The following is a 13744-nucleotide window of genomic DNA, read 5'->3' as shown; positions in this document are numbered from 1 at the left end:
TGTGTGTCTCTCTCTCTCCTGCTCTCTCTATCTATCTATCTATCTATCTGTCTATCTGTCTATCTATCTATCTATCTATCTTTCTATCTATCTATCTATCTATCTATCTAATCTAAATCTACCTCTGTCTCGTCTGCACAAATATTATTGCCCTAGCCCTGTATCTTGATTTTTCTTTCTTTTGCTTCTTTTTTTTTTTATAAATAATGTTCTTGACTCTATCTGAGTTGCCAATTTTGCCTCTTGTGATTATTTGTTTTTCTTCAGATATCTCTTATTGTTTTGCTTTCTAGTTGTGATATGGTGGATATGTGTCACTCAGAGGAACCCTTTAAGAATGACATTGTTATTCTTATCTATTGTATGCATGTTATAGCTCTATAAGAAAATTTTTGTGACCAAAAAAAAAAAAATTGTTGATTTTTTTAATGACATTCCAGTCTTGTATAGGAAAGTTGAGTGGATGTATGAATGGAAATTACACCAGGAGTTTCTTTAATATCTGTGTTGACTGTCTCTATGTGTTCTGTCACCAAAACTAATCAAACAATTTCTTAAAGATTCAAATCGAAGGTATGCCTGGATCAGATTGACCTGTCGTTTGCACTGTGGCCAAAATCATTATGTGAACTTTGACCTAAGTTTTGTGTGATGAAGTCACAGTTTTTGAGAATGCATCAAACGTCAGAAAATTCTTGTTGTAGATTGTTGAGAGGTTTTGGTGACAGTTCACATCTTTTGATTCTTCAGTTATGTTCTGTTCCCTTCTCAGATCCAATGAGGTTTTGTTTGTTTGTTTGTTTTTGTTTATCCCTGTATTTTGGAGTGACTGGGGCATTTTTAGTATACTAAAGAACTGTACAGAGGAGTGCAATAGCATTGTGAAGTTATTCTTAAAGCAGTGTGATATGAATCTTCCATTAAGGATCAAAAATTATGTGTGCCCTCTCTTGCATCTGTGTATGATTGATGAAGTAAAAACAGCTTTGCAGCACACAGAAGTTTTCATGGATTTATTTTTTTCTTGCTTAATTGTTCTGATGCATTCTGTTAATTGATCTCTGAGAGGATAGAGACGAAGATTTCATGTGTGAGGAAAGACAGTTGTTTAACTTCAGTTAAAAAAATTGCTGAAAAAATTCTTTGCACTTGAAAGCTGTGTTTATAAAGAGCAGTCAGATGTTAAATGTTTGTTTCCATTACTTCTTTCCCTTTCTTCCTGCATTTTCCACTTGCATTTTTTTTAAATATATATCTTTCATTTTTTGTTTTAACATGCTCATTTATACTTGCTTTGCATTTGTCTTACAATGCCCCTCCATCCCCATCTTGTAACCATCCTTCTCCCGAAACAATTGCCCCGCCCCTCTATCTCCACCCCTCCCTCCTCCGTGTGGTCATCCTCATCTTTTGTCTACTCATCCGTCCATCCATCCATCCATCCATCTGTTTGTCTATCTGTCTTTCTGTCTGCTTGCTGCGTCAGATGGTTGGGAGTAAGGTAAATATGCCTCGAAGATTTTTCCTCCTTTTTCGGCTGATTTTTTACTTTTCGATCACTTCCTACCTCCAAAAAAGAAAAGTTATTCATGCAGCGAAGTTTTCGAGTTATCAAGTCACCATGTCAAGTCAGTTGCATGTGTATTTCAGCTCATAGAAGCTCTCTCCTTTTCATCATTACACTCTTGTATGTTGTGCAGTGTTTTAACCATCAGTCCCAGATATACTCATTTGTGTTGTGTGTTATGATTCTGTTGTTCTCTTATTTCCTATCTCCTTTATAGTTTGTCTACTGACAGTTACAGCCTTGTCATATGTGCATAATGTATCCGCTCCATGTCAAACAGAGTAGAGCATAGTATGAGCGTAGTTTCAGCATATATGTATTTGAAAACTGTTCAGCCAGCAATGAAATAGATTTTAAAGAAATAACATTTTAGTGAACCATGAGAGTTTCAGCCCTTCACATTGCTCATCCTCCTTCATTTCTGGAGAAAAAAACAGAAGTAGAGAAAAGAGATGATACATTTCATTTGCATTCATCAGCTTTTTGTTGTTGTTTTTGTCTCATCAGGCTGTGATGTTAGCTGATATTGGTAGCTTAGTGTGTGTCCATTACATCTGTACAAGAAACATGGATAAACTATCTTAAATAAGATGTACACCTACTTTTTAATAGTGAGTTGTTATTGCAGATGTTCTATGTGTACATGTATGTAAGGTATCCTGCCGTAGAGGCATTCATGATGAGTGTCAGAAAGATAGATTACATAATCTGATATGAGAGAGATAGAGGAAGAGATAAATGATTAAATGAATAAATAAATAAATAAATGCATAAATGCATAAATTCATAAATGCATAAATAAATAGATAAATAAATAAATAAATAAGTAAATAAATATGTATATGTTATGTATAGAAAGTTAGATACATACATACATCCATATATACATACATAGTGAGAAAGAGAGAGAGAAAGAAGAAAATAGATAGAGAGGAAGAGGGAGAGATGCTAATATGGTCGTGGTTAGATTGTAGCCACTAAAATTGTAGATCATTGACATTTGTCTTTGTCTTTATCGGTGTTCATATAATTCAACCGTCTCCCCATTGTCTCTTCTTCCTCACATCCCGTACGGAATCGATTGCCTTCCCGGAAAAAAGCTCTCTTCCAATTCCGTTTTGACCTCCATGGTTCGTTCCACCCTCTCCTCCTCCTTGATCCTTGCCAAGGACAATGCCACTTCCTCCTCCAGACCTCTCAAGAGAGGGGACCTCCCGGTAAAACATTTTGAGATGAACGAAAGAGATTAATCTCTCGATTCCGGAATTAGCGGGCTGTTGCAAATATTTCTGCTTACTTTCTTTTCAGTGGCTTTTGTGAACTGTTGAAGGAATTCTTCCATAAAGTTTAGCTCTTAAATATTTTCTAGGTGTTTCAGATTTAGATGTAAAATTTTCAGAATTTCAGATCCATATTTTGCAAGGAATTAAAATTCTGATGTTGTCAACATCTCTAATACAAAGGGTTTTACTTTTGTTGCACATTTTTAATTTTATATTAATCAAATCTGATACAAAGTGATTACAGTTTCCAAGAAGGTGATCAAATCCTACTTGGTCAAAAAAAGAGAAAAGAATATCTTTCAAAGCTTTAGAATTCCAAGATTTGTTTGTTTAAAAATAAAATTTACATAATTGAGATCGCATCATTTAGAAATATATGTATTTCTGATATCTGATTGAAAATAGTAGTAACCATATGAGTCCACTTTCATCAAGGTCTCCTATTTAATACTCACAAGTCAGAGTGGAAAAAGAATCCTACCCTTGGGAAGTCATTTTCTCTTTTCCAATTATTGATTTTTAATTGAATTAGTAATTAGTCATTATTTGAATTGTTAAGAGTGCAATTCGTTCTTTTGGAAGCTACTGTATGTTGCATTCGTCAGAATATTTTCTTCAAAGAATTCCTTCGGCAGTTTACGGTTGTTTTGATGGTTGTAGGAAGCATTTTCTTTGGGAAGCCTTGTTCTAAGAATGAATCGTGTTCCTCGTTCTGTCAGCTACTGTTGCATCGTGATGACATGAGAAAGTTAAGACAAACTGGGATGAATTTGTACCTGCATGTTGTGTTTGTAGCCGTGTTCTTGGTTGAGGCTGTTTGTAAAGTATGTTATGTTTTGTCAATGGCTGTCTTCTTCTTGGCTTGTGATTCTTGGCTTGTGAAGACTCTTTTCTCTTTACCTTAATAATGGAAGTGGAATGATTTGGACTTGTAGACTTCAACTTTCTGATTTAGAGAAATATTTACCAAAGTTGGTTCTCTCCTCCTCCTCCTCCTCCTCCTCTTCCTCCTTCTTCTTCTTCTTCTCCTTCTTCTGCTTTGGAGCATGCTTGCTTCTCAAAGGCTTTGAACGTTGTTTATACCTTCAGTCCTTTCACTGTCAAAATTCAAGAGAATAAAGATTCAGGTCACTCGGGCACGGGATTAAATTTCAACACAACCTTCTCTGTCTTTTGACCTTGAGAAACAGATTTCCTCTTTCATTTTCTATCTGTTTTTCTTCATAGTGACTCAAGTATCTTCTATTTGTTGGCTGACATCAGTGTCTATTTTGTTTCAAGTTAAGACATAAAATTGCAACAGGAAATCCACAGCTGTCATGATGTGAGCCATTATTAGGCATCATCGTCATAATCTGTTTCTGCCCAAGACCCCTCCCCCCCCCCCCCAAAAAAAAAAAAATGATAATGATAATAATAATAATAATAATTTGTGAATTCAAGATGCTTTTTTTTTCTTATATGACAGGGATGTTTTGTTTGCAAATGTCTCCTCAAAGTAGATATTGTCTTTGATATAAGGCTACCCAGCTGTGCTGTTTCAATACAATCATGTGGTCTACTTATGGAAAAAGGTGGAAGAGAGGGAGATAGAGAGGGAGATAGAAAGAGAGAAAGAGAGGGAGCAAGTTGGTGTTTTTTTAGAGGAAATTGTAGTCTTTGTCAGACACACTGATATTCCCATGTGCCTACCTGTAGATGATGACCATTCCCCAGGCTAAAGCTATTTTATTTGTCCAAATGTTTCACCTTTTCAGAAAAAAAAAACGTCTATCATCAGCTGCTATAAACATCGTCTTTTTATCATTGATTTGTGCTTTTTTTTTTTCATTTTAAATCCTTCATATGCTTGTTCCAGTTTCATTTTTTTCTTTCTTTCTTTCTGAGTTTCTGCTTCAGAGCTTAAGGTATTGCTGCATATTAGTTCATCACAAATAAGTTACTTATTTCCAAAAGTCCCTGGCATAACAATTGGAAAAGTGTTCAGGAACATATGAGTAGTCTTGTATCCAGGCATATTTATTTTGCAGTTGGTGTGTCCTCACTAGCACCTTGTTTTTTAAACACAAATGAGCTAAGCATGTATATACTGTAAAAGTGGATATTTTTGCATTATTATTTTTTCACGCTCGGCCGGGTAAAGATGAGTTTCGCATGTTTTTAATTCCGCGGAATCATGACATCAACCCCTGGAACATTAATGCAAACAAAAACATTCACGTTTTTTATTTTGTGCTAGTTTCTAATTGCGCGAAATACGTGAAAATTTCCACTTTTACAGTATTGCCCTTTCATTTGATGAGATGTATATATTTTGTGCTTCAGTCATGTATATGCTGCTTCTATGCTACGTCGTAAGTGAACTTGCTCACTGTACATTGCTGCCATTTGCAAACTGCTGAATGCTCTACACACTGGCTGTGCAAAATTATTTAATGGGAAAAAAAAGTATTGTGTGTTCACTGCGACATTTGGCTGCATGCGAGTCATCTTCAGTCTAGTTTGCAATATTTGTTGGACAATCATAGGGCCAAAAAATTTGTCAGCTTTAGGTTAAACAGCCTTTCTTGAAGGTGAGTCACTTTCCCGTGAATGATAGACAATATCTACTAAGCAAAATCTAATGTGAGTGTCTAAGAGATTTTTAGTCCTTTCGCTGCAACTATAAACCTGTTACCCAGACATAGTCATCATAAATGGTAATTACCAGTACCTACTCTGCAAATCCAATGTGTAAAATTTGCAAACTTATCACTGTCCTGTTTTTAAGAACCACCTGTTGTATCTCTCTCTTTCTCTCTCTCTCTCTCTGCATCTATAAATATAATCTAAAGATTTAGAGATTAAAGAAGTGTGTATGTGAACTAATTCAGATAGGAAGATAAGATAATGAATTGGATGCAGTTATTGGTTGCCGCCAATAGCTGAATTCGCACACAGAAGTTGTCAATTTTTGCATCACAGTATGAAAATCAAATGGAAACAATTGAACAATTGAAACTGAAAAATCAAATTCCACAACACAAGAATTACCAGTTTCCAAATCATGTGGCAAAAACCGAATTTGATTTTGGCTTTGTGTGAATGCAACTCGTCTGTTGAGAATGAGAAGGGCTTTAAGTCTTCTCGAACACTATGGGTTTTGTGGTCACTTAACGCCCTTATCATTCTCAACCGACGAACTATGGAAATGGTATCAGCTGTCTATTCATTATTTCACTTTTGGGAACAAAGTCTTGTGTGTACAGTTGTACACCTCCCCTCTGTCACCACAACACTCAATAGTCAACCACAATTTCTTTTTTTCTGTCTATAGACTAGATATTCAAGAAAAAAAAACTGTGTTTGATGTATTACTGTAAACGTCAATATTTTCGCGCGATTAATTTTTTGCGCTGAGCGGCTCGAAAACATATTCGCGGGTTCTTAAATTCGCGCTCGGCAGCGGGTTAATACACAGTCGCTGTTTTCATCCAGCGATGCCAGCGTACGATAAGCGACGTAGCGAGCGGCGCGAGTGCGAGTGTAAGCGCTCAACTACGTAGTACATGTATTTTACTCGATACATGTTCTGTAGGACTAGTACTGTAGTCGCGGGGATGTAGCACACCAATCGGCCGTGGGCTCGGTGCATGCGGTGCGTGCGATGATACTGCTATATGGGTAAACATGTCTGTACTACGTAGCAGTATCATCGACGAAGCGCACCAGGCCGTTCAAAATGTGCATAGAAAATTGCGAAGATATGTTCGCGCGTTTTTGAATTCGCGCTAGCCGAACGTAGCGCGAAATCCGCGAAAATTAATGTACCGCGAAAATTTCCACGTTTACAGTAAAAAACAGACAAACATGCTATTTGTTGTCAAATCATCACAAATCAGAATCTTAGAATGAGCAGAGATGTTTTAGTTTTTATGTACACAGCAAATTTCACTGTTGTTACCAAAAAGTTTATTTGTAAAATTCATGAAATTTTTGCTTTTTAAAAGAACAGAAATTGAATTATAATATTTCATCCAACATACTCCTCAGATTGGTATTTTGCCTGTTGGGTTTTCAGCAGTTTCTGTCAAGATTCAATGACATTTGTAACATAACATATACAGTGCAGAACTACACGTATTTTATCCACCTTCCTCTCCAAAGGGGCATAAGGGTCAGAGGTGTTTCCTAACCCATTTCCTATGGAACCTCTTTGGTTCTATACACAGTGTGCAGATATTTGAGAATCTGGTGGAGAAAGGGTTAAGGCAGTTCTGTCATCCAGTGTGACCCAATGACAAAATCCTATGATGCTTTCCTATCACACACAATAATCATCATCACTTCATATAGTGATTAACCCTATATGTACCAGGGGGTGTTTCAAAAAGATGTTCTTAAAGTTACAAACAAATTAAGAATGACTGGTGATCAGTTCTTATGTGCTATACTTATCAGAATTTCTATTATTCAGCTCAAGAACTGATCACCAGTCATTCTTAAGTCATTCTTAACTTTAAGAACAGCTTTATGAAACACCCCCAGGGCACCTTAGCTTAACTTGCCAAGTTTCTTCGAGAGCATGCAGTATTCCATCTAAACTTGATCTCAATTTGTAAATTGTTTAGCAAGCCCACTCAGTCCAATAGGAAGGCTGTGGGGACACAATATGGACTAAGGGGATTAGGTACATTGCACTCCCGTTATAACGAACACGGTTATAGCGAAATGCTGGTTACAACGAAGTAAAAATTCAGGCCTAAATGTTATCCACATTATGTATTTTTACTGTTCGTTTGTTTGGTTATGGCGAAGAAGCACTCTAGTTTGTGTGTCAATTGGCAAAGAAAACACAGTAAAGATTAATAAACTTTGAATGTTTGCCAAATGATGTTCCTGCTTTTGATAAATTGTACTGAATTCCACCCTTGAGTCCTTGTGTCATCTTCATAAAGATGTTTTCTCGTATCCGTCTCCCCCAAGGTCCAAGAACTGGCCATGGATGACCTGGTCAGGTATGAGACAATGAGCTGGCTGAACTGTCATGATGACCTCCCAAAGTACAAGAAAGGTCGTGAACCCACGGTCAACGTATTTGGTGAGTTTATAACAAGTGGAGAAAGTTTTGTTTTTATGATTTATATTGAAGGTTTACAAATGACTCGCATCGAAGTTCATGTTTAAATTTCATAAGCCATCGTTCAAGATTTGTGTTAATTCCTCAGATTTTGCTGTGTGCTATAATATAAGGTGTAGCATTTTGAAAGGAATTTTCCACATTCCCAATAATATCCAATTTGGATGCTGGTACAATCATATTTTAAAGAGTGTGGGGGCACTGTGGCATAGTGGATAAGACTCCTGGCTTGCAATGGGAGATCCAGAATTCAAATCCTGCCTAGTGCCTATGCCTTTGGCCAAGATGAGTTTTCCTGATATCTGTCAATTTGCCAATCAGTTGCAAGATGATTTTTTACTCACCATGTCTCTCAAGCCAGGTATGTAAATGATTACGTAGCGTAACAGTAATGGCTGGTCCTTTGGTAGAACAGTTGCAACACTGAAGAGGCTACCCTGGATAAAGTAGATGATATAATCAAAGGGAATTACTTAGTCTACAGTTGTACATGTAATCGTACATTTTATCTCTTTATTGAAGAAACCCGTAAGTGGCACCCTACAGAAGTTGTGCTTTTTTTTTTTTTTTGGCTTGTTAGCTGATGAAACCCGGAAGTGGCACCAGAAGTCTGGAGTGGGCCCTTCCCCCCCCCCCACTTTTGAAAACGTGGCGGCGCCATGTTGTTTGCTTCTACTCTTCTATGAATCATTTAAAATCAAGTCAAATCAAATCAAACGCGATTGACATCGATCCTTCCCCCCAGTGTTCCGGCCGGCTGTGGTGATAATCTACAAGGAGCGAACTCGTAAGAAGAGCATGGCTAAGCTGTCTGGGACGGGAACACTCAAGGGCCACCCTGAGGATCTCATCCGCTTCAAGTGGATGGTTCCTGTTTCATCCATGCAAGTCAAGGAGGCCAACATCTCAGGTCAGTATAGACCAGATTTTTTTTGTTCTCCCCCAGTAGCTTAGTCCATCCCACCACCTTCCCTTCTCCCTGGCTTCATAGACTCTCAAAATTGGGCTAACTTCTTGCATGCGATAGTTTTAATACCACCATGACTGAAGCTAATTAGCTTGATTGAACAGGGTTTATTAAAAATCATGTCTGGCAGCCAAAGGCTGATTTGCACATGTTTACAATCATATTCATGAAACATATTATTTCAGTATTCTGATAAGCAATAATACAAATTAAAAGACATGATAACAACAAACAAATCCAACTTTCTTGGCAAAGCTAAAAATAAAAACTATAAAAAAAAGATACATACACAATAATTCCTTTTAGTCATATTAAAAGCATTATCATGGTCACATATGCCAAATATCAAAATGAATGCTCAATCAGTGAGGGTACCAGCCCAATCCATACTAAGGTAGCTTTATCAAAAACATAAAGAAACTTGCAAGAATAGGATGTTTCTGTGGATGCTGTGATCAGCAAAAATACTTGGCTCTGAGGAGTAGATGTTGCCATGGAGATTGCAAGCAATGCAGATACTGTCATAATAAGTTGCTTTGGCGATTCATATCTGAACTGGACTCTCTTCCACTGTGCACTTTAAAATTGTTGCTTAGTGCACAGAGAAGAGACGTTGGTCCGTTGAGTTTGACAAGTTATTGTTTAACAGTTTAACCTTGGACTCTTCTTGTGAATGAATTATGCAAAGATACTTTATTCAAAATCTTCATTACGTACCTTGCTGTTTCGTTGAAAATCTCACAAAATGTAACACTAGTATGGTATACCATCCCTCATGTACTGAATGAATATATCTTGCATTGCGTTATCTTAACAGATGAAGGAACACAAAAGTGGTGAGAGTTATCACACTTTAGATCAGAGTAGTAGCCGTTGTACTTTAATAGTGTGATGATATGGAAGAATTGAGACAGAGAGAGAGTGAACAAGTGTGTAATGTTACATGTGTCATGCTTCGCAGTACCTTGCAAGATTTGTTCAAATTTTTCTTCGAAATGCACAGAAACGGACTACTTGAGTTTGTGGGAGTTGGTGCACACCAAGGCTGAGTGCAAAGCAGAAAAAGTCTTCCAGTTCTCATGCAGGTGGGGAGCAAATATATCACAAATCTGACTGTATCTTCATCAGTGTCTGTCCTTCTGTCTGTCTATCCGTGTCTCTCTCTTTTCCTATATCTTTTATCTCTCTTTCTGTTTGTCTGTCCGTCTCTCGTTCTGTATATCACTCTCTCTGACTTCCTCTCTCTCATTTTCTACATGTCTATCTTTTCATTTTGTGATACCATCTTCACATTTTTTTGTGTCCACTCATTTTCTTCTATCTTTTTTTTTCCTTTGTCTTGTATTCCATCTGTCTCACCATCACTTGTTGAGGTATGCTGTCCTCACAGAATATTTCCCCTTATAAACTTTTTTTTTACTCTCTATTAACCACAATATGAATATGTATGTTCTTTTTTGCAAATATTTCTCAAGACACTCTTTGACCTGTACACACACACACAAAATGAAATCAATGACTACACATTTTGAAATGATTTATTGATGAATTGTTGTCTACATTTTTACTCGCAACAGCTCTGCAGACCTGAGGAATTCCTTTGTGAAGACGATACGCCAAGTGATGCGTGAACATCACCGCAATAAGAACACCCCCGGAGGTTCCAAGTTTAACATGAAGAAGACTTACGCACCCTATGGAGGGAAACGCTTTAATGGTCTCACGAGATCCAAGAGAACGCTTCGTGCGGGAATGATGGGCAAATCGGACGGCTCGTCTGCCGGACAGAGCGAGGCAGGGTCACTAGGGAGCGAGGAACGGTCCAGTGAGAGTGGCTCGCATCGGTCGGATGGTGACCGCTGCGATGAGACGGACTCCACCAGCACCGGCCAGGGGTCATACAACCCGGACCGCGAGTCCTGCGAGGCGACCACCCTCATCTTAGAAAGCCTAGCTCAGGATGAAGCAGAGCGCAGCCTAAATTGCAATTCCAACAATAGTTTGAGTCAAGGGAAAAACGCCAACACCAGTCTGCCAAACTCTCCCATGGCCACGCCCTTTTATGTGCCCCCCACGTCTGGTTCTCACCCTCTGGACACCAGCCGAGAGGATCCCAATAGGACTATCACACCCAACTCCACCCCAGTTGCCCCCGGCAACAAGATGCGGCCACACGGCCTCACCCTGGACCTCTCCGGCACACAGCTGCAGGGACCGATGAGTACACCGAGCGAGCCGTACACTCCAAACCTGGAGGAGATCCGGGCGAGGTTGGCAGAGATTGAGATGGCAGTAGAAGACCATCACTGAGTCAGGGTTAATACCACCAGCTCCAACCAACATCTCATATATGATACCAACATCAATTAGAGCAGATACTCTGCACCATGTCGTAATTCTATCTATCACTGTGTAGATGGTCACAAGAATTCAACTTCACATTGTCATTATTTTTTGAACCTCTTCAGAGAGACATGTTTAACACACTCAATATTCCTCTGGTGCATTTTAGCTCACACGTCAGACATAATTTGATTGCCCACAAGAGTGTGGAAAGTATGAAATTTCAGAGATCAAAATTTAGCACATCATGAATGATGAAACCCAGTCATCCTGTAGATAACCTGTGATACTTCACTATGGTATCCCTTTGTGGTACCTGTCATACAATAACTTGAATAGATTTGCAGACTCTAAAGAGAATCATTATTTACAAGATGCTGCAGCTTATGCGAAGAGTGGAGAATGGAGAAAGGGAGGAAAAAAGATACTAATCATATGAAACAGAATAAAATTTGCTTAATGATATTTCAGTTCTATACACAATCATAATGGACACATGGATCATACTTGTAAAGATTATCATGTGAAAATAGGTCAGTATTTTCCGACAAGTGCTTCCACGACAGATGTTACCATGGTGATACTTAGTGATAAATCTTTTTTTGTTTTTCTATGCTGAATGGAAATGGAATGACAACCATTTGTAGGAGCATCCGAGCAAAAAGAATAAAATTTTGCTGTCTTTTGTCGGTATAGCAACCTGATACTTACTTTTGACAGCCTCTTGATTGTGATCTGATATTGATCTTCTCAAAACACTCAAGGTTGATCATGTTTTCATGTGCAGATGCCTGTAGATGAGATAACAGTGCCAATATATTTTATACACTCTTGTTTGATACGATGTATGGTTCTGAGTGAAACATACATTAACAGATTTTATTGAAGTTACACTTTTGAATTAGCTGTAAATTTGATGTTGCGCATTTACGCTTTGTCCCAGACAGTATTAGACGGTATGTAAAGATCTTGAAGTGGTGTGTGCGTCACAAACTTTATGTAGACAGTAAGGAAATCTTGCCTAATTTGATACCAGTGGGGAACACACTGATCTCTGCAGTCTGAGTTTTGAGGAGATTAAAGGTGAATGAAATATGGATGGAATATTTCGGAGTAAACTGGAATAACTCGAGATAATAGCTGTGTTTGATTTTGGTGGAATTATTTATGAACCATTCCCCATATATGCATTTGTGTCTGACCATGAGATGTACAAGGATGCGTGTAGAATTAAAAAACAAAACACAAAATATTTAAAGAACACTTACTCAGGTTCCCATTATTCTAGCTGATACTTGCAGTTTTTTACAAAGCTGAAGTTCCTTGTAGAATTATTACAAGACTCCTCCACTTCCTTGAAAACAAGAAATAACTTTAATTTATTTCAGTATTGTGATATCCTCTGTGTTATTTTTCTCACTTTCTCTTACTTTCTGTTCACGTATCATTAATTGTGTCAACATTATATGTTTGCACTTATCTTGAAGTTCCATGTCCAGCACATTTATCACAAATAGTTTAAAATGATTCAAAAAGGAAGATATGTGTGATTGCCAGTACAGTTTTTCTTTAGGTTGGAAATCACATGAAAGGAAATAGTTCAGTATTTCCTGTATCATTCTTTATTTCTAGAATAATGATACTTTTTATATCAATTGTGATGAATTTGTTAGATAATCAGAAGTGCAATATGTTGATGTGGCTGCAGAATATGTGACTCATTTTTGTTCTTTTTTTCAGTAAATCTTGCACCATTTCCAGCCTCCAAGATTTTGTGACATTGATTTTTCAGTCAAACATTTGTATGCATAAAGATACAATTATACTCTCTCTCTCGAGGTCTTGAAGAAGTGTAGAATAAATTGTTCTTTCATCATCTGTGAAACTTTTTTTTTTTCAGATCAAAATTATTGATAGAGACATCATGTCTTACATTAAAAAAAAAAGTGATTTACAGACTGTATAAGTAAGGTACTGAATGATGCAAATTAGGAAATTTGGATTGTATCTCTATTGATGTTATGCCTTCCTCTGTCGGCTTGTCGACAGCTTCTTATTGGCTGGAAGCAGAATGAGATCAGATGAAATGGATATGTTTAGTGTTTAGAAAGTTTAGACTGAAATGGCACATTCAATACCAAATGTTTGAATTGTTGTTTTGAACCTAACTGAAAGATATCGTACAGTCAAGCTGAAGTGTGTGGAGAATGTGTACATGCATTACGAACTTCAAGGCTCCAATATGCACACCTTTTTGTGTAATAGCAGTTTGGGATTTTTTTTGTAATGAATGGTCCCAGAAAGTTGGTCCGTGTCAGCCCACAACATAGTTGTTTATGGCAAAAGTCATGACAATGATGTCACAAGATTGTATAACACATTGTGACGTGTCTCCATGGTTACCATCATGGGATGATGTCATACAGGCATACCTCATTATAACAAGCTGTTTGTGACCACTGATA

General features: G+C 37.6%; 1 protein-coding gene across 1 annotated transcript in view; it reads left to right on the top strand.

Annotated features, from left to right (window-relative positions):
- LOC139710709 (protein still life, isoforms C/SIF type 2-like) overlaps positions 1–11357 on the top strand; it is a 45267-nt gene extending 33910 nt beyond the window's left edge. The window contains exons 19-23 of the mRNA XM_071622629.1: positions 1487–1501; positions 7816–7930; positions 8715–8879; positions 9940–10021; positions 10514–11357. Of these exons, the coding sequence (XP_071478730.1) occupies positions 1487–1501; positions 7816–7930; positions 8715–8879; positions 9940–10021; positions 10514–11246 (1110 nt within the window). The 3' untranslated portion in view covers positions 11247–11357. The remainder of the gene's footprint in view (positions 1–1486; positions 1502–7815; positions 7931–8714; positions 8880–9939; positions 10022–10513) is intronic.
- The last annotated feature ends 2387 nt before the right edge of the window (positions 11358–13744 follow it).

Source organism: Diadema antillarum, unplaced genomic scaffold, assembly GCF_040938485.1.
Source record: "Diadema antillarum isolate AM-2024a unplaced genomic scaffold, OU_Dant_1.0 seq00001558_RagTag, whole genome shotgun sequence".
Classification (NCBI taxonomy): Eukaryota; Metazoa; Echinodermata; class Echinoidea; order Diadematoida; family Diadematidae; genus Diadema; species Diadema antillarum.
This window is presented reverse-complemented; position numbering and strand designations above follow the sequence as displayed.